Source organism: Anolis sagrei, chromosome 9 (genome assembly GCF_037176765.1).
Source record: "Anolis sagrei isolate rAnoSag1 chromosome 9, rAnoSag1.mat, whole genome shotgun sequence".
NCBI classification, from domain to species: Eukaryota; Metazoa; Chordata; class Lepidosauria; order Squamata; family Dactyloidae; genus Anolis; species Anolis sagrei.
In genome coordinates this window covers 3,878,486-3,905,633 of record NC_090029.1, presented here as the reverse complement: position 1 = coordinate 3,905,633, position 27,148 = coordinate 3,878,486, and the positions used below count along the sequence as shown (strand labels likewise).

At 43.3% G+C, this 27,148-nt stretch overlaps 1 protein-coding gene across 1 annotated transcript in view; it reads right to left on the bottom strand.

Moving 5' to 3' along the window:
- Positions 1-27,148, bottom strand: part of ICE2 (interactor of little elongation complex ELL subunit 2) — a 74,660-nt gene that overhangs the window by 14,535 nt on the left and 32,977 nt on the right. The window contains exons 9-14 of the mRNA XM_067471238.1: positions 24,476-25,391; positions 18,971-19,134; positions 15,707-15,836; positions 4,579-4,663; positions 655-705; positions 309-567 (exon numbers count right to left, since the gene is read on the bottom strand). Of these exons, the coding sequence (XP_067327339.1) occupies positions 309-567; positions 655-705; positions 4,579-4,663; positions 15,707-15,836; positions 18,971-19,134; positions 24,476-25,391 (1,605 nt within the window). The remainder of the gene's footprint in view (positions 1-308; positions 568-654; positions 706-4,578; positions 4,664-15,706; positions 15,837-18,970; positions 19,135-24,475; positions 25,392-27,148) is intronic.

Genomic DNA, 27,148 nt, shown 5'->3' with positions numbered 1-27,148 from the left:
TAATATAATTGAATTGAATATAATTCAATATAATTGTAATAATTCAATATAATTCAATATAATTGTAATAATATAATATAATTGTATAATATAATTGTAATAATTCAATATAATTCAATATAATTGTAATATAATTGAATGTAATATAATTGACTGGTTGCTGATGACTCGATAAATAAATTATTATTATTATTATTATTATTACTATTATTATTATTATTACTATTACTTCCCATTGATTTTAGATTGGAGTTTGTAAACACAAAGCAGCCCTGGCTTGAGCTCCCTTGTCGTCATCCTAGTCTCACCTTCTGGTTCTTTGAGGCATGCGGCGGCATCGGAGGGAACGTGCATGGGACCCTCCCTTGGACAAAGTGATACGGCAAAGGGACATTAGGGTCCAGTGGGATCCAGGGGACCGAAAGAGACGCCGGGACGCCAGGAAGGTCGGAATGAGCCGCGTGCAAGTTGTACGTCCTTCTGTTGGCTTTGTCTGGAGAGCTTTTATAGATGGAAACGCACGAGTCCCCGGCCGCATGAGCCAAGAGGTAGGAGCCCTCCTGCAAACTAAGGAAAAGTGTCACGATTGGAAACAGCCAGAAGTCTAACCATGTATTTACTTTACATACTAACAGAGACAACGGAAATACATACCCAGTCACTATCTTCAAGATATGTTGGAGAATATTCAGTGAATTTGCTGGCCTGGGCAAAGAGGAATAATATTATTGTTGTTGCCGTTTAGTAGCAATAAGTACGTGAAAAGAGTATTTTTCCCCCTTATAATTTTTATTGCAAAGAGATAATAATAATAATAATAATAATAATAATAATAATCTTTTATTTATACCCTGCTACCATCTCCTGGAGCTGATGAACAACTGCACTGCATCCTGTCAGATCCCCAAAATCTGGAGGAAAGCAAGAGTCATCGCCATCTTGAAGCCAGGCAAAGACCATAATGATCCAAAAAGCTATAGACCGATCTCCCTGTTGTGCCACCTCTACACAGTTCTGGAGACTTATTCTGCATAGAATTATGGAAAAAATAGACCGCTGTCTGATCCCACAGCAAGCTGACTTCAGGAAAGGCAAAAGCTGCACATCGCAAGTGCTGAACCTGACTCAGCACATAGAAGATGGCTTTGAAAGGCAGCAGATCACAGGAGCAATCTTCATAGACCTGTCAGTGGCTTATGAGACTGTGAACCACCGCCTCCTCCTGAGAAAAATGTATAACATAACGACCACCTCACCCGCCTCATAGGAAACCTGCTACAAAACAGGAGCTTTTTTGTTGAGTTCCAGAGCCAGAGAAGCAGATGGCGGAAACAGAAGAACGGCCTGCCTCAGGGGAGCGTGCTTGCTCCATCCGTGTTCAACATCTACACAAATGACCAGCCACTGCCAGAAGGGACAGAGAGTTTCATCTATGCTGACGATCGTGCCATCACCGCTCCAGCAGGGAGATTTGAGATGGTTGAACAGAAGCTCTAGGTGCTCTTACTGTCTATTACAAGGAAAACCAGCTGATTCTTAACCCATCTAAAACACAGACATGTGCATTTCATCTCAAGAACAGACAAGCATCCCAAGCTCTGAGGACGAACTGGGAAGGGATCCCACTGGAGCATTGCAGCGTACCCAAATACTTGGGAGTCACTCTGGACCGTGCTCTGACCTACAAGAAACACTGCCTGAATATTAAGCAAAACGTGGGTGCTAGAAACAATATCAAACAAAAACTGACTGGCACAACCTGGGGATCACAACCAGACACAATGAAGACATCTGCCTTTGCGCTTTGCTACTCTGCTGCTGAATATGCATGTTCAGTGTGGAACACATCTCACCACGCTAAATCAGTGGATGTGGCTCTTAATGAGACATGCCGCATTATCACGGGGTGTTTGCGCCCTACACCACTGGAGAAATTACACTGCTTAACCGGTATTGCACCACCTGATATCCGCCGGGAAGGAGCAGCCAACAGTGAAAGGACCAAGGCAGAGACATCTCCAGCTCATTCCCTGTTTGGGTATCAGCCAGCACGTCAACGACTTAAATCAAGACATAGTTTTCTAAGATCTACAGAGACACTCGCTGGAACAACTAGGCTATCAGTCTAACAACTGAAAAACCAAAGTGCCTTGCATAAGTACATGTGGATACACCGTATACACTCAAGCCGACCCGAATATAAACCGAGTAAAATAATAAACGTAATAAACATAATAAAAGAGTAAAATAATGGAAATGTAATAGTATGAGTAATAATAGAGTAAAATAATAAACGTAATGAATATAATAAAAGAGTAAAGTAATGGAAATGTAATAGTAAGAGTAATAATAGAGTAAAATAATAAACGTAATAAACATAATAAAAGGGTAAAATAATGGATATGTAATAGTAAGAGTAATAATAGAGTAAAATAATAAACATAATAAATATAATAAAAGGGTAAAATAATGGATATGTAATAGTAAGAGTAATAATAGAGTAAAATAATAAACGTAACAAATATAATAAAAGGGTAAAATAATGGATATGTAATAGTAAGAGTAATAATAGAGTAAAATAATAAACATAATAAATATAATAAAAGAGTAAAATAATGGAAATGTAATAGTAAGAGTAATAATAGAGTAAATTAATAAACGTAATAAATATAATAAAAGAGTAAAGTAATGGAAATGTAATAGTAAGAGTAATAATAGAGTAAAATAATAAACGTAACAAATATAATAAAAGGGTAAAATAATGGATATGTAATAGTAAGAGTAATAATAGAGTAAAGTAATAAACATAATAAATATAATAAAAGGGTAAAATAATGGAAATGTAATAGTAAGAGTAATAATAAATTAATAAACGTAATAAATATAATAAAAGAGTAAAATAATGGAAATGTAATAGTAAGAGTAATAATAGAGTAAAATAATAAACGTAACAAATATAATAAAAGAGTAAAATAATGGAAATGTAATAGTAAGAGTAATAAGAGAGTAAAATAATAAACGTAATAAATATAATAAAAGAGTAAAATAATGGAAATGTAATAGTAAGAGTAATAATAGAGTAAATTAATAAACGTAATAAATATAATAAAAGAGTAAAATAATGGAAATGTAATAGTAAGAGTAATAAGAGAGTAAAATAATAAACGTAATAAATATAATAAAAGAGTAAAATAATGGAAATGTGATAGTAAGAGTAATAATAGAGTAAAATAATAAACGTAATAAATATAATAAAAGAGTAAAATAATGGAAATGTAATAGTAAGAGTAATAATAGAGTAAAATAATAAACGTAATGAATATAATAAAAGAGTAAAATAATGGAAATGTAATAGTAAGAGTAATAAGAGAGTAAAATAATAAACGTAACGAATATAATAAAAGAGTAAAATAATGGAAATGTAATAGTAAGAGTAATAAGAGAGTAAAATAATAAACGTAATGAATATAATAAAAGAGTAAAATAATGGAAATGTAATAGTAAGAGTAATAAGAGAGTAAAATAATAAACGTAACGAATATAATAAAAGAGTAAAATAATGGAAATGTGATAGTAAGAGTAATAATAGAGTAAAATAATAAACGTAATAAATGTAATAAAAGAGCAAAATAATGGTAATGTAATAGCAAGAGTAATAATAGAGTAAAATAATAAATGTAATAAATATAATAAAAGAGTAAAGTAATGGAAATGTAATAGTAAGAGTAATAAGCTAGTAAAATAATAAACGTAATAAATATAATAAAAGAGTAAAATAATGGAAATGTAATAGTAAGAGTAATAAGAGAGTAAAATAATAAACGTAATAAATATAATAAAAGAGTAAAATAATGGAAATGTAATAGTAAGAGTAATAATAAATTAATAAACGTAATAAATATAATAAAAGAGTAAAATAATGGAAATGTAATAGTAAGAGTAATAAGAGAGTAAAATAATAAACGTAATAAATATAATAAAAGAGTAAAATAATGGAAATGTGATAGTAAGAGTAATAATAGAGTAAAATAATAAACGTAATAAATATAATAAAAGAGTAAAATAATGGAAATGTAATAGTAAGAGTAATAAGAGAGTAAAATAATAAACGTAATAAATGTAATAAAAGAGCAAAATAATGGTAATGTAATAGTAAGAGTAATAATAGAGTAAAATAATAAATGTAATAAATATAATAAAAGAGTAAAGTAATGGAAATGTAATAGTAAGAGTAATAAGAGAGTAAAATAATAAACATAATAAATATAATAAAAGAGTAAAGTAATGGAAATGTAATAGTAAGAGTAATAAGAGAGTAAAATAATAAACATAATAAATATAATAAAAGTAAAGTAATGGAAATGTAATAGTAATAATAGAAATGTATAATAAATGAAATAAAATAATAATACAAAAAATAATAAATGTAATAATAATAAGTAAAATAAATAATAATAGAGTAAAATAATGGGTTGTGAATGCCATTTTTCTCCAAAAAATTAGGGAGATCCTGGTTTTCCAAAACATTGGGAGGGCTAGATGGGTCTTCCATTCAAAAAGGAAGGAGGTGCTACTCACTTAAATGTTCCAAATCTTTTCTTCAACCCTTCGGCAGGGAATTGTTCAAGTAGGAAAAGATTGGACGTTAAGGCATCGATATGACCTGCAAAGAAGGAAGGAAGGAAGTGGTGAAAATGAGGAAGGAAGTGCACGAGGAAGATGCAGCAATTCCAAAATATAATAATAATATATATTCTATATAAATAAAAATGTAATGTCAGTTTGTGGGATTGACAGAACTCAAAAACCACTGGGCGAATGGACACTAAATTTGGACACAAGACACCTAACAACCCAATGTACGTCCTTCACTCAAAAAAAATGATTTTGTCATTTGGGATTTATAGTTCACCTACAATCAAAGAGCATTCGGAACTCCACCAATGATAGAATTGGACCAAACTTGGCACACAGTTCTTCCATGAGCAACAGAAAATATTGGAAGGGTTTACTGGGCAGTGTCCTTTGGTTTTGGAGTTGTAGTTCACCAACATCCAGAGATCACTCTGGACTCAAACTATGATGGATCTGGACCAAACTCTACACTAATACTCAATATGCCCAAATGTGAATACTGGTGGAGTTTGGGGAAAATAGAATCTTGACATTTGGGAGTTGTATTTGCTGGGATGTATAGTTCACCTACATCGAAGCAAAGAGTTGGAAGAGACCTCCTGGGCCATCCAGTCCAACCCCATTCTGCCAAGAAGCAGGAATATTGCATTCAAATCACCCCTGACAGATGGCCATCCAGCCTCAGTTTAAAAGCTTCCAAAGAAGGAGCCTCCACCACACTCCGGGGCAGAGAGTTCCACTGCTGAACGGCTCTCACAGTCAGGAAGTTCTTCCTCATGTTCGGATGGAATCTCCTCTCTTGTAGTTTGAAGCCATTGTTCCATTGCGTCCTAGTCTCCAGGGAAGCAGAAAACAAGCTTGCTCCCTCCTACTCAGTGTGGCTTCCTCTCACATATTTATACATGGCTATCATATCTCCTCTCAGCCTTCTCTTCTTCAGGCTAAACATGCCCAGCTCCTTAAGCCGCTCCTCATAGGGCTTGTTCTCCAGACCCTTGATCATCTTAGTTGCCCTCCTCTGGACACATTCCAGCTTGTCAATATCTCTCTTGAATTGTGGTGCCCAGAATTGGACACAATATTCCAGGTGTGGTCTAACCAAAGCAGAATAGAGCATGGGGAGAATGACTTCCCTGGATCTAGACACTAGGCTCCTATCGACGCAGGCCAAAATCCCATTGGCTTTTTTTGCCGCCACATCACATTGCTGGCTCATGCTTAACTTGTTGAGAAGACTGAAAGGAGACATCAATGATGGCCATGTATAAATATGTGAGAGGAAGCCACAGGGAGGAGGGAGCAAGCTTGTTTTCTGCTTCCCTGGAGACTAGGACGCAATGGAACAATGGCTTCAAACTACAAGAGAGGAGATTCCGTCTGAACACGAGGGAGAACTTCCTGACTGTGATAGCCATTCAGCCGTTCAGAGGAGGAGACATGCACAAGAAGTGGAAAAGGGGAGAAATCACCAAAGAAGAATTCAAACAAATAGCCAACATCTGTAGTGAAAAGGTCCGCAAGGCTAAAGCACAAAACGATTAGGACAAGGAACAATGGCTTCAAACTACAAGAGAGGAGTTTCCGTCTGAACATAAGGAAGAACTTCCTGACTGTGAGAGCCGTTCAGCAGTGGAACTCTCTGCCCCGGAGTGTGGTGGAGGCTCCTTCTTTGGAAGCTTTTAAACAGAGGCTGGGTGGCCATCTGTCAGGGGTGATTTGAATGCAATATTCCTGCTGCTTGGCAGAATGGGGTTGGACTGGATGGCCCAGGAGGTCTCTTCCAACTCTATGACTGCATGATTCTGCACTGAGTGTTTGGTGTGGTTTCTCCTGACTGCTTCCATTCACTTGACTGTGTGTACACAGAGGTGGAGGAAATATTTAAACAGTAACTTTATCTCAAGTCCCGGCCGGCCATATCACTGGCCTGCAAACTCTCCCACTTTGTGGAGCTCCATTGTGCTTTGTTTGAGGTTCACGTCCAACAAGAATACGCTCTTAAGCTGCATAAACTTTAGACAAACACTTCATTCAACGTAATGTTTTCACAGGTCCAACAAAGGCCCGGCTTCTGTTTCTCACCAAATCCTCCATCAGGGTATTGTGGCTTGAGGATGATGATGATGATGATAATAATAATAATTTATTTATCATGTCAGTATCAACCAGACAATTGTATTACATTTTTAACAAATTTTTAACAAACAGACAAAACAGAGTTTGCAAGCTTGGTAGTTTAGTAAACGTCCTTTGAGCAGTATCTGGCCACTTGGAGTGCCTCTGGTGTTGCTGCAAGAAGGTCCTCCATTGTACATCATGTGACAGGGCTCAGGTTGCATTGCAGCAGGTGGTCAGTGGTTGGCTCTTCTCCGCACTCGCATGTCGTGGATTCCACTTTGTGGCCCCATTTCTTGAGGTTGGCTCTGCATCTCGTGGTGCCCGAGCGCAGTCTGTTCAGCGCCTTCCAAGTCGCCCAGTCTTGTGTGCCCAGGGGAGAGTCTCTCATTTGGTCTCAGCCATTGGTTGAGGTTCTGGGTTTGAGCCTGCCACTTTTGGACTCTTGCTTGCTGAGGTGTTCCAGCGTGTGTCTTTATAGATCTTAGAGAATTATTTCTTGATTTGAGTCGTTGACGTGCTGGCTGATACCCAAACAGGGGATGAGCTGGAGATGTCTCTGCCTTGGTCCTTTCACTGTTGGCTGCCACTTCCCGGCGGATGTCAGGTGGTGCAATACCGGCTAAGCAGTGTCATTTCTCCAGTGGTGTAGGACGCAGACACCCCGTGATAATGCAGCAAGTCTCATTAAGAGCCACATCTACTGTTTTAGTGTGGTGAGATGTGTTCCACACTGGGCATGCATACTCAGTAGCAGAGTAGCATAGCGCAAGGGCAGATGTCTTCACTGTGTCTGGTTGTGATCCCCAGGTTGTGCCAGTCAGCTTTCGTATGATATTGTTTCTGGCACCCACTTTTTGCTTGATGTTCAGGCAGTGCTTCTTGTAGGTCACAGCACGGTCCAGAGTGACTCCTCCCAGGTATTTGGGTGTGCTGCAATGCTCCAGTGGGATTCCTTCCCAGGTAATCATCCTCAGAGCTCAGGATGCTTGTCTGTTCTTGAGATGAAAGGCACATGTCTGTGTTTTAGATGGATTAGGAATCAGCTGGTTTTCCCTGTAATAGGCAGTAAGAGCGCCTAGAGCTTTGGAGAACTTCTGTTCAACCATCTCAAAGCTCCCTGCTTGAGCGGTGATGGCATGATCATCAGCATAGATGAATCTCTCTGCCCCTTCTGGCAGTGGCTGGTCATTGGTGTAGATGTTGAACATGGATGGAGCAAGCACGCTCCCCTGAGGCAGGACGTTCTTCTGTTTCCGCCATCTGCTTCTCTGGCCCTTGAACTCAACAAAAAAGCTCCTGTTTTGTAGCAGGTTTCCTATGAGGCAGGTGAGGTGGTCGTCCTTTGTGAAATTATACATTTTCTGAGGAGGAAGTGGTGGTTTACGGTATCATAAGCCGCTGAGAGGTCTATGAAGACAGCTCCTGTGATCTGCTGCCTTTCAAAGCCATCTTCTATGTGCTGAGTCAGGTTCAGCACTTGCGATGTGCAGCTTTTGCCTTTTCTGAAGCCGGCTTGCTGTGGGATCAGACAGGGGTCTGTATTTTCCATAATTCTATGCAAAATAAGTCTCTCCAGAACTTTGTAGAGGTGGCACAGCAGGGAGATTGGTCTGTAGCTTTTTGGATCATTACGGTCTTTGCCTGTCTTCAAGATGGCGATGACTCTTGCTTTCCTCCAGATTTTGGGGATCTGACAGGATGCAGTGCAGTTGTTCATCAGCTCCAGCAACCAGCGCCTTGCTTTTGGACCAAAGTTCTTGATGTGTTCCATCCGTAGATCATCCAGGCCATCTGCTTTGCCATTCTTACATTTATTGAGAGCCATGTCCAATTCAGTAGGTGTAAAGGGTTCATGGAGGTTGTTGTTCTCAATCTCTGGTTGTCTGGCTATTGGTTTCTTTCCTACTTTGGTGGCAAGGTTGGGTTTCCCGTTCTTCAAGAGTTGGTGTGCTATCCGATCTGCTTTTATATTGGCATGGGTATTAGTTTGTGAGGGGTCATTGCTCAGCCATCTCAGCAGCCTCCACGCCTTCTGGCTGCTCCTGCCCATGTCGACCTCTGTGATCAGCTTGATCCGCTGTCCTTTCTTGGCTTCAGAGATGGAGGACACAATGCTCTGCGCTGCCTGAAGGGTTTGCTCACTAAATGGATCTTCATTGTGGAGCCTGTAATACTTTTCCAACAAGGCAGCTGTTTCAGGAGTAATGCCCTGAAGGTCGTTGGTTCTACAAAAAGAAAGTCATCTTCAACCTCAGCAAGACGGAGTGGATGAGGGATTTGAGGACATCCAACCCCAAATTGGGAAAGAAGTCGTACAGGAATACCTGGCCGCTCTCAATGAGTCCAAGTCCCCTTTCAGGGCCAGATCAACGACACCCCAGAGTATTGAAGGAACGAGCGGAAGTCATTTCGGAACCACTGGCAATCATCTTTGAGAGTCCTTGGAGAACGGGAGAAGTTCCAGCAGATTGGAGGAGGGCCAATGTGGTCCCAATCTTCAAGAAGGGAAAAAAGGATGACCCAAACAACTACCGTCCGGTCAGCCTCACGTCGATACCGGGCAAGATTCTGGAAAAGATTGTTAAGGAAGCGGTCTGCAAACACTTAGAAACAAATGCAGTCATCGCTAATAGTCAACATGGATTTATCAAAAACAAGTCATGCCAGACTCATCTGATCTCTTTCTTCGATAGAGTTACAAGCTGGGTAGATGCGGGGAATGCCGTGGATGTAGCGTACCTGGATTTCAGGAAGGCCTTCTTTGACAAGGTCCCCCATGACCTTCTGGCAAGGAAACTAGTCCAATGTGGGCTAGGCAAAACTACGGTGAGGTGGATCTGGAATTGGTTAAATGGACGAACCCAGAGGGTGCTCACCAATGCTTTCTCTTCATCCTGGAAAGAAGTGACGAGCGGAGTGCCGCAGGGTTCCGTCCTGGGCCCGGTCCTGTTCAACATCTTTATTCATGACTTAGATGAAGGGCTAGAAGGCAGGATCATCAAGTTTGCAGACGACACCAAATTGGGAGGGAGAGCCAAGACTCCAGAGGACAGGAGCAGGATTCAAAATGATCTCAACGGATTAGAGAGATGGGTCAAAACTAACAAAATGAAGTTCAACAGGGACAAATGCAAGATACTCCACTTTGGCAGGAAAAACGAAATGCAAAGATACAGAATGGGGGGTGCCTGGCTCGAGAGCAGTACGTGTGAAAAAGATCTTGGAGTCCTCGTGTACAGGAAGTTAAACATGAGCCAACAATGTGACGTGGCGGCAAAAAAAGCCAATGGGATGTTGGCCTGCCTCAAGAGGAGACTAGTGTCTAGATCTAGGGAAGTCCTGCTCCCCATGCTCTATTCTGCTTTGGTTAGACCACACCTGGAATATTGTGTCCAATTCTGGGCAGCACAATTCAAGAGAGATATTGACAAGCTGGAATGTGTCCAGAGGAGAGCGACTAAAATGATAAAAGGTCTGGAGAACAAGCCCTATGAGGAGCAGCTTAAGGAGCTGGGCATGTTTAGCCTAAAGAAGAGAAGGCCGAGAGGGGATACGATAGCCATGTATAAATATGTGAGAAGAAGCCACAGGGAGGAGGAGGGAGCAAGCTTGTTTTCTGCTTCCTTGGAGACTAGGACGCAATGGAACAATGGCTTCAAACTACAAGAGAGGAGATTCCATCTGAACATGAGGAAGAACTTCCTGACTGTGAGAGCCGTTCAGCAGTGGAACTCTCTGCCCCGGAGTGTGGTGGAGGCTCCTTCTTTGGAAGCTTTGAAACAGAGGCTGGATGGCCATCTGTCAGGGGTGATTTGAATGCAATATTCCTGCTTCTTGGCAGAATGGGGTTGGACTGGATGGCCCAGGAGGTCTCTTCCAACTCTTTGATTCTATGATTCTATGATTTGTGTAGATGTTGAACATGGATGGAGCAAGCACGCTCCCCTGAGGCAGGCCGTTCTTCTGTTTCCGCCCTCTGCTTCTCTGGCCCTGGAACTCAAGAAAAAAGCTCCTGTTTTGTAGCAGGTTTCCTATGAGGCGGGTGAGGTGGTAGTCCTTTGTGACATTATACATTTTTCTCAGGAGGAGGCGGTGGTTCACAGTCTCATAGGCTGCTGACAAGTCTATGAAGACAGCTCCTGTGATCTGCTGCCTTTCAAAGCCATCTTTGAGTCAGGTTTAGCACTTGCAATGTGCAGCTTTTGCCTTTCCTGAAGCCAGATTGCTCTGGAATCAGACATGGGTCTATTTTTTCCACAATTCTATGCAAAATAAGTATCTCCAGAGCTTTGTAGAGGTGGCACAACAGGGAGATTGGTCTGTAGCTTTTTGGGTCATTACGGTCTTTGCCTGGCTTCAAGATGGCGATGACTCTTGCTTTCCTCCAGGTTTTGGGGATCTGACAGGATGCAGTGCAGTTGTTCATCAGCTCCAGCAGCCAGCGCCTTGCTTTTGGACCAAAGTTCTTGATTTGTTCCATCCGTAGATCATCCAAGCCAGCTGCTTTGCCATTCTTACATTTATTGAGAGCCATGTCCAATTCAGTAGATGTAAAGCGTTCATGGAGGTTGTTGTTCTCAATCTCTGGTTGTCTGGCTATTGGTTTCTTTCCTACTTTGGTGGCAAGGTTGAGTTTCCCATTCTTCAAGAGTTGGTGTGCTTTCTGATCTGCCTTTATGTTGGCATGGGTTTGAGTTTGTGAGGCGTCGTTGCTCAGCCGTCTCAGCAGCCTCCACGCCTTCTGGCTGCTCCTGCCCATGTCGACCTCTGTGATCAGCTTGATCCACTGTTCTTTCTTGGCTTCAGAGATGGAGGACACCATGCTCTGCGATGCCTGAAGGGCTTGCTCACTAAATGGGTCTTCGTTGTGGAGCCTGTAGTAGTTTTCAACAAGGCAGCTGTTTCAGGAGTAATGCCCTGAAGGTATAGAATCATAGAATCATAGAATCAAAGAGTTGGAAGAGACCTCCTGGGCCATCCAGTCCAACCCCATTCTGCCAAGAAGCAGGAATATTGCATTCAAATCACCCCTGACAAATGGCCATCCAGCCTCTGCTTAAAAGCTTCCAAAGAAGGAGCCTCCACCACACTCCGGGGCAGAGAGTTCCACTGCTCAACGGCTCTCACAGTCAGGAAGTTCTTCCTAATGTTCAGATGGAATCTCCTCTCTTGTAGTTTGAAGCCATTGTTCCCTTGCGTCCTAGTCTCCAGGGAAGCAGAAAACAAGCTTGCTCCCTCCTCCCTGTGGCTTCCTCTCACATATTTATACATGGCTATCATATCTCCTCTCAGCCTTCTCTTCTTCAGGCTAAACATGCCCAGTTCCCTAAGCCGCTCCTCATAGGGCTTGTTCTCCAGACCCTTGATCATTTGAGTCACCCTCCTCTGGACACATTCCAGCTTGTCAATATCTCTCTTGAACTGTGGTGCCCAGAATTGGACACAATATTCCAGGTGTGGTCTAACCAAAGCAGAATAGAGCATGGGGAGCAGGACTTCCCTAGATCTAAACACTATGCTCCTATTGATGCAGGCCAAAATCCCACTGGCTTCTTTTGCCGCCACATCACATTCCTGGCTCATGTTTAACTTGTTGTCCACGAGGACTCCAAGATCTTTTTCACACGTCCTGCTCTTGAGCCAGGCATTGTCCCCCATTCTGTATCTTTGCATTTCATTTTTTCTGCCAAAGTGGAGTATCTTGCATTTGTCACTGTTGAACTTCATTTTGTTAGTTTTGGCCCATCTCTCTAATCTGTCAAAATCGTTTTGAATCCTGCTCCTGTCCTCTGGAGTATTGGCTCTCCCTCCCAATTTGGTGTCGTCTGCAAACTTGATGATCCTGCCTTCTAGCCCTTCATCTAAGTCATTAATAAAGATGTTGAACAGGACCGGGCCCAGGGGGGAACCCTGCTTGCGGCACTCCACTGGTCACTTCTTTCCAAGATGAAGAGGAAGCATTAGTGAGCACTCTCTGTGTTCGTCCACTTAACCAATTCCAGATCCACCTCACCGTAGTTTTGCCTCGCCCACATTGGACTAGTTTCCTTGCCAGAAGGTCATGAGGGACCTTGTCAAAGAAGGCCTTCCTGAAATCCAGGTACGCTACATCCACGGCAGGTAGTTGGTTCTACAGCCTCTCGGTATCAATGCTGTGAGCAGGTTTTCACGATTTCAATAAAGGGCTTGTATTCCTCAGGGATTGGCGTGACCGATGTGATCATGTCATGTAACATGTCTGAGAATTTAGTCCAATCTGCCTTTCTGAAGCCACCAAATGCTTGCCTATCTTCCTGGTTTTACAAATTGACTGCTCACCCACTAATCCTTCGAGGTAGGTCACAAATCACAGCGCTTCATGGTTGCAACTTCTATATAATGGAAATCCATATTAGAACCTTCTGCTACTGAACAATGAAATTGTTTTTTAATTACAATGGGATGCAGGACCAACCCGAGCGGATGTGTATCATTTTGTTATGGATGTGTTCCAAGTTGCTTTGATTTCTAAAGGAAGGAACTGGACAATTAGTGCAGCTTTTAAAAAGAGCGGCAGGAGGGGGGGAATTCTGCATAGAAGAAACACAAAGAGAGAAAACTAGGCCTGGGTAACAACGGAAAAATTTGTTTCTAAAATCGATTTGTATTTGGGGGGTTTTTTTGTTTCGATATTTAAAATAATTACAAAATTTTCCTTTTAAAAAGTTCGATATTTACGAAATTTCGTAAATGGTAAAAAATTAACAAATCGATTTCCGAAACAATAACGAATCGATTCGTTAATGGCGGACGCGACCGCGAAATACGCTAAAAAACCTCCAAAACCTTCTGAAGCTTCCCTCTCCCTCTGTTGTTGACTGTTGGTGTGATATTATAATTTTTTTTTCACTAATTAAACCATAAAACTGGCCCAGACATGCGGAAATAATAACGAAACGACCTCAAAACAATAACGAAACGAATACAATATCGAAATACGAAGCATTTACAAAACGTTTTTGAAAATTCGTTTTTTTTAATAATTGCTCCAGAATGGTTCGTTATCGTTTTGTAATTGAAAAAATTAACAAATTATTAACGAATTATGAATTAACGAAACGAAACCGCCCAGCCCTAGAGAAAACTATGCTAGGCTCATACAAAAAAGGAACTTAATCTAAGTATGGTTAATCTGTATTTCAATATGTATATATTGTAGATCTTAAGCTGCCGTCGTTTTTAAAGATGTTGTGAGTTCCGTCAGGGGTGCTTTGAATGCAATTTTCCTGCTTCTTGGCAGAATGGGGTTGGACTGGATGGCCCAGGAGGTCTCTTCCAACTCTTTGATTCTATGATTCTATGATTTGGGTCCAAATCAAAGGACAAAAGCGGATATAAATAAATAGAAGAAGAGGAGAAAGAAAAGGAAGAAGAAAAAGAAGAGGAAGAAGTGGGGAAGAAGAGGAAGAAGAGGAGGAAGAGGAAGAAGGAAAAAGGGAAGAAGAGGAAAAGGAAGAAGGAGAAGAAGAGATGTTGTAGATTTTAAATGGCAGTTTTTTTAAAATGTTGTGAGCCCCTTTGGGTACAAATCAGAAGACAAAACAGGATATAAACAAATAGAAGAATAGGAAGAAGAAAAAGAGGTAGAGGAGGAAAAAGAAGAAGAGGAAGAAGAGAAAAAGAGAAATAAGAGATGTAGATTTAAAACTGCAGTGGCTTTTTTTAATGTCGTGAGTCCCTTTGGGTCCAAATTAATGAACAAAAGCGGGATATAAATAAATAGAAGAAAAGAAGAGGAAGAAGAGGAAGTTGGAAAAGGAGAAGAAGAGATGTTGTAGATTTTAAACTGCAATGTTTTTTTTAAATGTTGTTAGTCCATTTAGGTTCTAATCAAGAGACAAAAGTGGGATTTAAATAAATAGAAGAGGAAGAAGAGGAAGAAGAGGAGACAGAAGAATTAGAGGAGGAGGAGGAAGAAGAAGAGATGTCGTAGATTTTAAACTGCAGTTGTTTTTTAAATGTTGTGAGTCACCTTAGGTCCAAATCAAGGGACAAAAGCGGGATATAAATAAATAGAAGAAGAGGAGGACGAAAAAGAGGAAGGAGAAGAGAAAGAAGAAGCAGGAAGAAGGAAGGAAGAAGATGAGGAACAAGAAGAGGAAGGAGCAGAGGAAGAAGTAGAAGATGAGGAAGAAGGAGAAGAGGAGGAACAAGAAGAGGAAGTAGAGGAGTAAGAAGGAGGAGGAAGAAGGAAAAGAAAAAGAGGAAGATGTAGAGGAGAAAGAAGGAGAAGAGGAGGAACAAGAAGAGGAAGTAGAGGAAGAAGTAGAGGAGGAGAAAGAAGGAGAAGAGGAACAAGAAGACGAAGTAGAGGAAGAAGTAGAGGAGGAGAAAGAAGGAGAAGAGGAGGAACAAGAAGAGCAAGTAGAGGAAGAAGTAGAGGAGGAGAAAGGAGAAGAGGAGGAACAAGAAGAAGAAGGAGAAGAGGAAATAGAGGAGAAAGAAGGAGAAGAGGAGAAACAAAAAGAGGAAGAAGTAGAGGAGGAGAGTGAAGGAGAAGAGGAGGAACAAGAAGAGAAAGTAGAGGAAGAAGAAGTAGAGGAGGAGGCAGAAGGAGAAGAGGAGGAACAAGAAGAGCAAGTAGAGGAAGAAGAAGTAGAGGAGGAGGAAGAAGAAAAAGAGGAGGAACAAGAAGAAGAAGGAGAAGAGGAAGGAGTAGAGGAGGAGAAAGAAGGAGAAGAGGAGGAACAAGAAGAGGAAGTAGAGGAAGAAGTAGAGGAGAAAGAAGGAGAAGAGGAGGAACAAGAAGAGGAAGTAGAGGAAGGAGAAGAAGAGGAACAAGAAGAAGAAGGAGAGGAAGAAGAAGTAGAGGAGGAGAAAGAAGGAAAAGAGGAGGAACAAGAAGAGGAAGTAGAGGAAGAAGAAACAGAAGAGGAGGAGAAAGAAGTTATATTTCAATCAGACCTGAACGTACCAATTGTGTATGAAGTGTTGGAATGCAGCAAGCCCTCCATCCACAGCCGACACACCTCGCCTTCGGTCAATGCTTCCGCTCCATAGAAGGCTTGATATTCTAGCTTCGGCAAGACGAAAACTGGACAGTGCTGCAAAACAAACAGCCAAACAACCCAGTTTGCTTTGTGCGATAAAGCAGTTTCAATGGACACTTTAAAGAACAATTCCCATTGGCTACCTGGTTGTGATCAGTTCAAAGAAACCATTTTCAGACAAAAAGTACGAAAAGGAAGGGCTGATTCCAAACATATCGAACATATACGATGTCTTCATAGACCTGTCAGCGGCTTATGATACTGTGAACCACTGCCTCCTCCTGAGAAAAATGTATAGTATCACAAAGGACGACCACCTCACCCGCCTCATAGGAAACCTGCTACAAAACAGGAGCTTTTTTGTTGACTTCCAGGGCCAGAGAAGCAGATGGCGGAAACAGAAGAATGGCTTGCCTCAGGGGAGCGTGCTTGCTCCATCCATGCTCAACATCTACACAAATGACCAGCCACTGCCAGAAGGGACAGAGAGTTTCATCTATGCTGATGATTGTGCCATCACCGCTCAAGCAGGGAGTTTTGAGATGGTTGAACAGAAGCTCTCCAAAGCTTTAGGTGCTCTTACTGCCGATTACAGGGAAAACCAGCTGATCCCTAATCCATCTAAAACACAGACATGTGCTTTTCATCTCAAGAACAGACAAGCATCCTGAGCTCTGAGGATTATTACCTGGGAAGGAATCCCATTGGAGCATTGCAACACACCCAAATCCCTGGGAGGAGTCACTCTGGACCGTGCTCTGACCTACAAGAAGCACTGCCTGAACATCAAGCAAAAAGTGGGTGCTAGAAACAATATCATACGAAAGCTAACTGGCACAACCTGGGGATCACAAGTAGACACAGTGAAGACATCCGCCCTCGTGCTATGCTACTCTGCTGCTGAGTATGCATACCCAGTGTGGAACACATCTCACCACGCTAAAACAGTGGATGTGGCGCTTCATGAGACAAGCCAACAATGCGATGTGGCGGCAAAAAAAGCCAATGGGATGTTGTCCTGCATCAAGAGGAGCATAGTGTCTAGATCTAGGGAAGTCATTCTCCCCATGCTCTATTCTGCTTTGGTTAGACCACACCTGGAATATTGTGTCCAATTCTGGGCACCACAATTCAAGAGAGATATTGACAAGCTGGAATGTGTCCAGAGGAGGGCGACTCAAATGATCAAGGGTCTGGAGAACAAGCCCTATGAGAAGCGGCTTAAGCAGCGGGGCATGTTTAGCCTGAAGAAGAGAAGGCTGAGAGGAGATATGATAGCCATGTATAAATATGTGAGAGGAAGCCACAGGGAGGAGGGAGCAAGCTTCCTTCTTGCTCCTCTGGAGAGTAGGACGCAATGGAACAACGGCTTCAAACTACAAGAGAGGAGATTCCATCTGAACATGAGGAAGAACTTTCTGACTGTGAGAGCCGTTCAGCAGTGGAACTCTCTGCCCCGGAGGGAGTGTGGTGGAGGCTCCTTCTTTGGAAGCTTTCAAACCGAGGCTGGATGGCCATCTGTCAGGGGGTGATTTGAATGCGATATCCCTGCTTCTTGGCAGAATGGGGTTGGACCGGATGGCCCAGGAGGTCTCTTCCAACTCTTTGATTCTATGATTCTAACCTGGGGATCACAACCAGACACAGTGAAGACATCTGCCCTTGCGCTATGCTACTCTGCTGCTGAGTACGCATGCCCAGTGTAGAACACATCTCACCACACTAAAACAGTGGATGTGGCTCTTAATGAGACATGCCGCATTATCACGGGGTGTCTGCGCCCTACACCACTGGAGAAATTACATTGTCTAGCTGGTATTGCACCACCTGACATCCACCAGGAAGTAGCAGCCAAAAGTGAAAGGACCAAGGCAGAGACATCTCCAGCTCATCACTTGTTTGGGTATCAGCCAGTACGTCAACAACTTAAATCAAGAAATAGTTTTCTAAGATCTACAGAGACACTCGCTGGAACAGCAAGCGAGAGTCCAAAAGTGGCAGCCTCAAACCCAGAACCTCAACCAATGGCTGATACCAAATGAGAGACTCCCTCCTGGGCACTCAGAGGACTGGGCGACGTGGAAGGCGCTGAACAGACTGCGCTCTGGCACCACGAGATGCAGAGCCAACCTCAAGAAACGGGGCCACAAAGTAGAGTCCACGACATGCGAGTGCAGAGAAGAGCAAACCACTGACCAGTGGTTTGGGGCGCAGACACCCAGTGATAATGCGGCATGTCTCATTAAGAGCCACATCCACTGTTTTAGCGTGGTGAGATGTGTTCCACACTGGGCATGCGTACTCAGCAGCAGAGTAGCCCAGCGCAAGGGCAGATGTCTTCACTGTGCCTGGTTGTGATCCCCAGGTTGTGCCAGTCAGCTTTCGTATGATATTCTAGCACTCACTTTTTGCTTGATGTTCAGGCAGTGCTTCTTGTAAGTCAGAGCATGGTCCAGACCAACAAGAAGCACTGCATGAACATCAAACAAAAAAAAAAATCAGTACAAAGCAGCAAAACGTTTTAAAAAGGAAATATTCTTCTCTCACATGCTCTACATAATAGTAAATGGTGGCACTAAGGCTAAATTAAAGGCACATATCAACAGGGTGGAAACAGAGTACATCCTAAGTGTTAAAGTGGTGGCTAACACGTGTCATACGTATTCGTTTATGTCTGAGAGAAGGCAGAACATTCCCACCACATGCACCGCATATATATACAGGCTTTGTTATTAAACTGGTGGTTTCATCGGCGTGTCTTCGTTATACCAACCTTAAGAAATGGGGCCACAAAGTGGAATCCATGACATGTGAGTGTGGAGAAGAGCAAACCACTGACCAGCTGCTGCAACGCAACCTGAGCCCTGCCACATGCGCCATGGAGGACCTTCTTGCGGCAACACCAGAGGCACTCCAAGGGGCCAGAGACTGGTCAAAGGGCATTTAATCAACTACCAAGCTTGCAAATTCGATTTTATCTGTTTGTTAAAAATTGTTAAAAATGTCTGTTTGATACTGACACGATAAATAAAAAGTGTCTGTGGATGTCCATTTGGTCAATATGGAGACTGTGCACAGCAGTGGCTCCTGGCGTATCGCATTGTGAAAAACCTCTGGATTGGAGAGGCTTTTCACGAAGAGGAAGGGAAACAATAACAACAGTAATTCCACTGATTAAGAGAACTTACCCTCCGGACTTTGGCTTTCTTGTTGCGCGGCCGCACCTCGACTCTGTGTATCCGGCACCGAACCAGCAGGAGCAGGTCATCCAGGCTGAAGAGTTTGTAGACCTGGTTGTCCTGGGGAGGGGGTTCGTAACAGGAACGGTCTTCAGGGGCGTCCCAAAGCTCCCCTTCCCCAAAGAGAAGGCAATAAACAGAGAAATATATACATAAGTGTGATTTTGTGATACGAAAACTAGCATATAGATCTCATTTGCTATGGCATACTGTGCTTTTGTGTCAGTAAAATAATAATAATAATTATTAATAATAATTGGAGTCCATAATGGTGCAGTGGGTTAAACCGCTGAGCTGCTGAACTTGCTGACTGAAAGGTCAGTGGTTCAAATCTGGGGAGCAGGGTGAGCTCCAATTGTTAGCTCCAGCTTCTGCCAATCTAGCAGTTCGGAAACATGGACATGTAAACAGATCAGTAGGTACTACATTGGTGGGAAGGTAACGGTGCTCCGTGCAGTCATGTCATTGGACACATGACCTTGGAGGTGTTTACGGACAACACCGGGTCTTTAGCTTAGAAATGAAGATGAGCACCAACCCCCAGAGTCGGACTCGACACAGCAGCCTTCACACTTGAGCTTTACGCATGAGGCCTTCAACCCGGGGCTTCTCTCACCGAAGCCTTCTCACACCAGGCCTTTCACACACTGAGGCCCACAGTGCTTGAATGAAGGACCTTCCTTCTCTCCCTCCCTCCCCTTCTTTCCCTCCTTCCTTTCCTTCTTTCCCACCTTCCCTTCCATCCTGTCCCTTCCTTCTTCCTTTCCTTCTTTTTCCTCCCTCCCTCCCTTTCCTCCTTCTTTCCCTTTCTTCATTTCCTTCCCTCCCTCCTTTCTTCATCCTCCTCCTTTCTTTCCCTCCTTCCTTTCTTCTCCTCCCTCCCTTCCTGTCCCTCCTTTTTTACCTACCTTCCCTCCTTTTGCCTTCCTTCCTGTCCCTGCTTCCTTTCCTTCCTCCCTCCCTTTCCTCCTTCTTTCCCTTTCTTCATTTCCTTCCCCTTCATTTCCTTCCCTCCCTCCTTTCTTCATCCCCCTCCTTCCTTTCTTCTCCTCCCTCCCTCCCTTCCTGTCCCTCCTTTTTTTACCTACCTTCCCTCCTTTCCCTCCCTCCCTCCCTTTCGCCTTCCTTCCTGTCCCTGCTTCCTTTCCTCCCTCCCTCCCTTTCCTCCTTCTTTCCCTTTCTTCATTTTCTTCCCCTTCATTTCCTTCCCTCCCTCCTTTCTTCACCCCCCTCCTTTCTTTCCCACCTTCCTTCCTTCTCCTCCCTCCATCCCTCCTTTTTTTCCTTCCTTCCCTTCTTTCCCTCCCTCCCTTACTTTTTCCTTCCTGTCCCTCCTTCCTTTCCTTCTTTTCCTCCCTCCCTCCCTCTCCTCCTTTTTTCCCTTTCTTCATTTCCTTCCCTCCCTCCTTTCTTCATCCCTCCTTTCTTTCCCTCCTTCCTTCCTTCTCCTCCCTCCCCTGTCCCCCCTTCTTTTTCCTTCCTTCCCTCCCACCCTTCCTTTTTCCTTCCTTCCTGTCCCCTCTTCCTTTCCTTCTTTTCCTCCCTCCCTTTCCTCCTTTCCCTTTCTTCATTTCTTTCCCTCCCTCCTTTCTTCATCCCTCCTTTCTTTCCCTCCTTCCTTCCTCCTTCCTTCCTTCTCCTTCCTCCCTCCCTGTCCCTCCTTCTTTTTTTCCTACCTTCCCTTCTTTCCCTCCCTCCCTTTTTCCTTCCTTTCTGTCTCTCCTTCCTTCTTCATTTCCTTCTTTTCCTCCCTCCCTTTCCTCCTTCTTTCCCTTTCTTCATTTCCTTCCCCTTCATTTCCTTCCCTCCCTCCTTTCTTCATCCCCCTCCTTTCTTTCCCTCCTTCCTTCCTCCTTCCTTCCTTCTCCTTCCTCCCTCCCTGTCCCTCCTTCTTTTTTCCTACCTTCCCTTCTTTCCCTCCCTCCCTTTTTCCTTCCTTTCTGTCTCTCCTTCCTTCTTCATTTCCTTCTTTTCCTCCCTCCCTTTCCTCCTTCTTTCCCTTTCTTCATTTCCTTCCCCTTCATTTCCTTCCCTCCCTCCTTTCTTCATCCCCCTCCTTTCTTTCCTTCCTCCCTCCCTCCCTCCCTTCCTGTCCCTCCTTCCTTCTTTCTTCCTTTCCTTCTTTCTAAGATATAAATACAATATTAAATGGAAGGGACAGTCAAGAAGTAACGAGAGAAGGAGGGAAAAAGGGAAGGAAGGAGAGAAGCAGAGAGGGAAAGAAGAAAAGAAAGAAAGATAGAGATGCAAGGAAGGAGAGAAGGAAATAAAGAGTGAAAGGAAAAAGAGAGGGAAGGAAGGAGAGAAGGAACAAAAGATAGGGAAGGAAGGATGTAACCAAAGAGCAAAGAAAGGGAGGAAAGAAACAGGTAGAGATGGAAGAAAGATGAGAGATAGGGAAAGAAAAAGAGGAAAGGAAAGAAAGAGGGAAGGAAGGAGAGAATGGGGGAGGGAAAGAAGGAAAGAAAGAAAGATAGAGAAGCAAGGAAGGAGAGAAGGGAATAAAAAAGTGAAAGGAAAAAGCGAGGGAAGGATGGATAGAAGGAACAAAAGATAGGGAAGGAAGGAAGGAAGGAAGGAAAGAAGGAAGGAAGGTTGGTTGCAACCAAAGAGCAAAGAAAGGGAGGAAAGAAACAGGTAGAGATGGAAGAAAGATGAGAGATAGGGAAAGAAAAAGAGGAAAGGAAGGAAAGAGGGAAGGAAGGAAGGAAGGAAGGAAGGAGAGAAGCAGGGAGGGAAAGAAGGAAAGAAAGAAAGATAGAGAAGCAAGGAAGGAGAGAAGGAAATAAAAAAGTGAAAGGAAAAAGAGAGGGAAGGATGGATAGAAGGAACAAAAGATAAGGAAGGAAGGAAGGAAAGAAGGAAGGAAGGTTGGTTGTAACCAAAGAGCAAAGAAAGGGAGGAAAGAAACAGGCAGAAATGAAAGAAAGATGAGAGATAGGGAAGGAAAAAGAGGAAAGGAAGGAAAGAGGGAAGGAAGGAAGGAGAGAAGCAGGGAGGGAAAGAAGGAAAGAAAGAAAGAGAAGCAAGGAAGGAAAGAAGGAAATAAAAAAGTGAAAGGAAAAAGAGAGGGAAGGAAGGAGAGAAGGAACAAAAGATAGGGAAGGAAGGAAGGAAGGAAGGAAGGAAGGAAGGAAGGAAGGAAGGAAGGAAGGTTGGTTATAACCAAAGAGCAAAGAAAGGGAGGAAAGAAACAGGTAGAGATGAAAGAAAGATGAGAGATAGGGAAGGAAAAAGAGGAAAGGAAGGAAAGAGGGAAGGAAGGAAGGAGAGAAGCAGGGAGGGAAAGAAGGAAAGAAAGAAAGGTAGAGAAGCAGGGAAGGAGAGAAAGAAATAAAAAGTGAAAGGAAAAAGAGGGAAGGAAGGAGAGAAAGAATGAAAGATAAGGAAGGAAGGAAGGAAGGAAGGAAGGAAGGAAGGAAGGAACCAAAGAGCAAAGAAAGGGAGGAAAGAAACAGGTAGGGATGGAAGAAAGATGAGAGATAGGGAAAGAAAAAGAGGAAAGGAAGGAAAGAGGGAAGGAAGGAAGGAAGGAGAGAAGCAGGGAGGGAAAGAAGAAAAGAAAGAAAGGTAGAGAAGCAGGGAAGGAGAGAAGGAAATAAAAAGTGAAAGGAAAAAGAGGGAAGGAAGGAGAGAAGGAATGAAAGATAAGGAAGGAAGGAAGGAAGGAAGGAACCAAAGAGCAAAGAAAGGGAGGAAAGAAACAGGTAGAGATGGAAGAAAGATGAGAGGGAAAGAAAAAGAGGAAAGGAAGGAGGGAAAGAAGGAAGGAAGGAGAGAAGCAGTGAGGGAAAGAAGGAAAGAAAGAAAGGTAGAGAAGCAAGGAAGGAGAAAAGGAAATAAAAAAGTGAAAGGAAAAAGAGAGGGAAGGAAGGAGAGAAGGAGCAAAAGATAGGGAAGGAAGGAAGGAAGGAAGGAGGGAGAGAGGGAGGGAGGGAAGGAAGGATGTAACCAAAGAGCAAAGAAAGGGAGGAAAGAAACAGGTAGAGATGGAAGAAAGATGAGAGATAGGGAAGGATAAAGAGTAAAGGAAGGAAAGAGGGAAGGAAGGAAGGAGAGAAGCAGGGAGGGAAAGAAGGAAAGAAAGAAAGGTAGAGAAGCAAGGAAGGAGAGAAGGAAATAAAAAGTGAAAGGAAAAAGAGGGAAGGAAGGAGAGAAAGAATGAAAGATAAGGAAGGAAAGAAGGAAGGAAGGAACCAAAGAGCAAAGAAAGGGAGGAAAGAAACAGGTAGAGATGGAAGAAAGATGAGAGATAGGGAAAGAAAAAGAGGAAAGGAAGAAAAGAGGGAAGGAAGGAAGGAAGGAGAGAAGCAGTGAGGGAAAGAAGGAAAGAAAGAAAGATAGAGAAGCAAGGAAGGAGAGAAGGAAATAAAAAATGAAAGGAAAAAGAGAGGGAAGGAAGGAGAGAAGGAACAAAAGATAGGGAAGGAAGGAAGGAAGGAAGGTTGGTTGGTTATAACCAAAGAGCAAAGAAAGGGAGGAAAGAAACAGGTAGAGATGGAAGAAAGATGAGAGATAGGGAAGGAAAAAGAGGAAAGGAAGGAAAGAAGGAAGGAAGGAAGGAAGGAAGGAAGGAAGGAAGGAAGGAGAGAAGCAGGGAGGGAAAGAAGGAAAGAAAGAAAGGTAGAGAAGCAAAGAAGGAGAGAAGGAAATAAAAAGTGAAAGGAAAAAGAAGGAAGGAAGGAGAGAAAGAATGAAAGATAAGGAAGGAAGCAAAGAAGGAAGGAAGGAACCAAAGAGCAAAGAAAAGGAGGAAAGAAACAGGTAGAGATGGAAGAAAGATGAGAGACAGGGAAAGAAAAAGAGGAAAGGAAGAAAAGAGGGAAGGAAGGAAGGAGAGAAGCAGTGAGGGAAAGAAGGAAAGAAAGATAGAGAAGCAAGGAAGGAGAGAAGGAAATAAAAAATGAAAGAAAAAGAGAGGGAAGGAAGGAGAGAAGGAACAAAAGATAGGGAAGGAAGGAAGGAAGGAAGGAAGGAAGGAAGGAAGGTTGGTTATAACCAAAGAGCAAAGAAAGGGAGGAAAGAAACAGGTAGAGATGGAAGAAAGATGAGAGATAGGGAAGGAAAAAGAGGAAAGGAAGGAAAGAGGGAAGGAAGGAAGGAAGGAAGGAAGGAAGGAAGGAAGGAAGGAAGGAAGGAGAGAAGCAGGGAGGGAAAGAAGGAAAGAAAGAAAGGTAGAGAAGCAAGGAAGGAGAGAAGGAAATAAAAAGTGAAAGGAAAAAGAGGGAAGGAAGGAGAGAAAGAATGAAAGATAAGGAAGGAAGGAAGGAAGGAACCAAAGAGCAAAGAAAGGGAGGAAATAAACAGTTAGAGGTGGAAGATGAGAGATAGGGAAAGAAAAAGAGGAAAGGAAGGAAAGAGGGAAGGGAGGAGAGAAAGAGGGAGGAAAGGTTGGCCACAGCAACGCGTGGCGGGTACAGCTAGTTATTAATATTTCTGACACAAGAGACTCACCTTTCTGAGATCCTTGGAAGTATTTTGTCCAATTTAACTTGGGTGCGCTCCCTGGATCACTATGATCCACATTCGGAGTGGAAGACACGGAGGATTTTAGCAGTGGATTTTCCTGGCTTGGTAGAACGGGATGCAAATACCTCTCAAAGCTCAAGTCCGGAGAAGGCGGCTTCAGGAGCTGGGTCTGCATTTTCAAAATCTGCCCGAGCGGATCGCACTTTTTAGACAGTCGCCGGCAACGTTTGGGAGGAGCGTTCGTTTCCTGCGGCGGTTCTTTTCTTCCTGCGGTTCCTGGCTCAATCTTCCCTTGTTCCTCTGCCTTTCCTGTTAGGGCTCCTCTAGAGCAGGGAGGAGTGTTTGGATCAGGAAGAATTGCTCCCGATTCATCCGGATTGCTCTTCCTACATTCTGTGTCAATGATAAGAGGCTCGTCGTCAGTATCGCTGCGGCAAGAAAGAACAGGCAGATTCTCCTCTTTGAGGACATCACCTCCTTCCTTTACATTATTTTGTATGTCCAGAGAAGAAGTATGACTGTCCGCATCGCTCTTGTTTACAAAAGCAACTCTTTCTCCATCTGGTTCGGTTTCCATCAACCTGGATGAATTTTGCTCCTGATCGGAACCCAATAATGACGAACTGTCGCTAAAATCCCAACTGCTTTGAGACTTGGGTTTGCTCTTTCCGCGCCTATCCGTTTCCCCCGCTGCCTCTTTCCATGTTTTTGGCTGCTCCGGTGCCATTTTGGATAGAGCGCCAAGCTTCTTATGGGTGATGCAGTCTGCTTTGGAAGGATTCAGAAACTTAGGTGTCGAGCCAAAAGTTTCCAGCTCCGTGACGTCGGTACCGAAGTCCAGATCCGCAGAATCGTCTACCTGCACAGGTCTGCTGTGACAGGTTTCAAATGAGGCCTCCAACTAAAGAGAGAAGATGGGGAGAAAAAGAGAAGGGGTAATAACGCCTGAAATGTCAGAGTTAACTATAGACCAGGGCTTCTTAAACTTTACCCCCTTTCCACTAGAAATAATTTTATGTAGCCCCAAGAGTTATTTATTTGTCGTGTCAGAACAACCAGTCTAACAGAACAAAGCAAACAAACAGAAAAGTACACAACTTGTGAGTTTGGTAGCTGGTTAAATGTCCTTTGACCAGTATCTGGCCACTTGGAGTGCCTCTGGTGTTGCTGCAAGAAGGTCCTCCATTGTGCATGTGGCAGGGCTCAGGTTGCATTGCAGCAGGTGGTCAGTGGTTTGCTCTTCTCCCCACTCACATGTCGAGGATTCTACTTTGTAGCCCCATTTCTGAAGGTTGGCTCTGCATCTCGTGGTGCCAGAGCGCAGTCTGTTCAGCGCCTTCCAAGTCGCCCAGTCTTCTGTGTGCCCAGGAGGGAGTCTCTCATTTGGTATCAGCCATTGGTTGAGGTGCTGGGTTTGAGCCTGCCACTTTTGGACTCTCGCTTGCTGAGGTGTTCCAGCGAGTGTCTCTGTAGCTCTTAGAAAACTATGTCTAGATTTAAGTCGTTGGCGTGCTGGCTGATACCCAAACAGGGGATGAGCTGGAGATGTCTCTGCCTTGGTCCTTTCACTATTGACTGCCACTTCCCAGCGGATGTCAGGTGGTGCAATACCGGCTAAGCAGTGTCATTTCTCCAGTGGTGTAGGGCGCAGACACCCCGTGATAATGCGGTATGTCTCATTAAGAGCCACATCCGTCTGGAAGATAAAGGGCCACTATATTGAGCAAGTAAAACATTTCAAATACCTAGGTCTCTGGTTTAGCAACAACTTGTCATGGTCCACCCACTTAAAATATACACTGGCCCGGGCCAAATCGAGTGGCAGTGCGACCAGGAAGTTCTTCCACTCCAGGGGTAATCAATATATCCCCCTAGCTCTGCAAGTCTTCAAAGCAAAGGCGATGTCACAACTTCTCTATGGAGCACCCATCTGGTTAACCCCCAATAACAGCGCCATCAGATCTTTTCATTCGAAATTCCTCCACAAACTATATGGTGCCCCCAACTGTGTCCCGTATGCAGTTCTTTGTCTTGAATCTGGGCAATATTCTATTGAGGCTACTATCTGGCTAACCGTCATTAAATTTTGGCTATCTATACACTATCAAAGTCCCAGCGACTCTCTGACTCAACTCACCTTGAGCGAACTCCACCACTCCAAATGGTGCTCAACTGTCCTGGCAAAGATTGGGGAATTGGGCTACGACAGCGATTTCCTGACTCTACTATCTTTTTCCGAGATTTTTACCCTCATCAAAAGGAGGCTGCTAGAAAGGGACCACAACCAATTGTTGAGCTTGGCAAACAAATCCTGCTCACCTATCAACTTGGCAATTCCATACACACAGGGAAATCCAGCCTTTTACATCACAGAGCTCACCAACCCCTCTTACAGAAGAGCCTACATGCTGGCTAGATTTAACATCATGCCATCGCCGCTCCATAGAGGAAGACTCAATGGCCTCCCGAGCGACAAGAGGGTCTGCCCCTGCAGCACAGGTCAGCTAGACTCCATACCGCATATTCTCCTGCACTGTCCACTCTACCAGGAGCTAAGATCCAGCCTGCTAACACAAGCTATAGATTCACTGAAGAACCGCAGCAATTTATTTATTTATTTATTTATTATTACACTTGTATACCGCTAATATCTCAGCC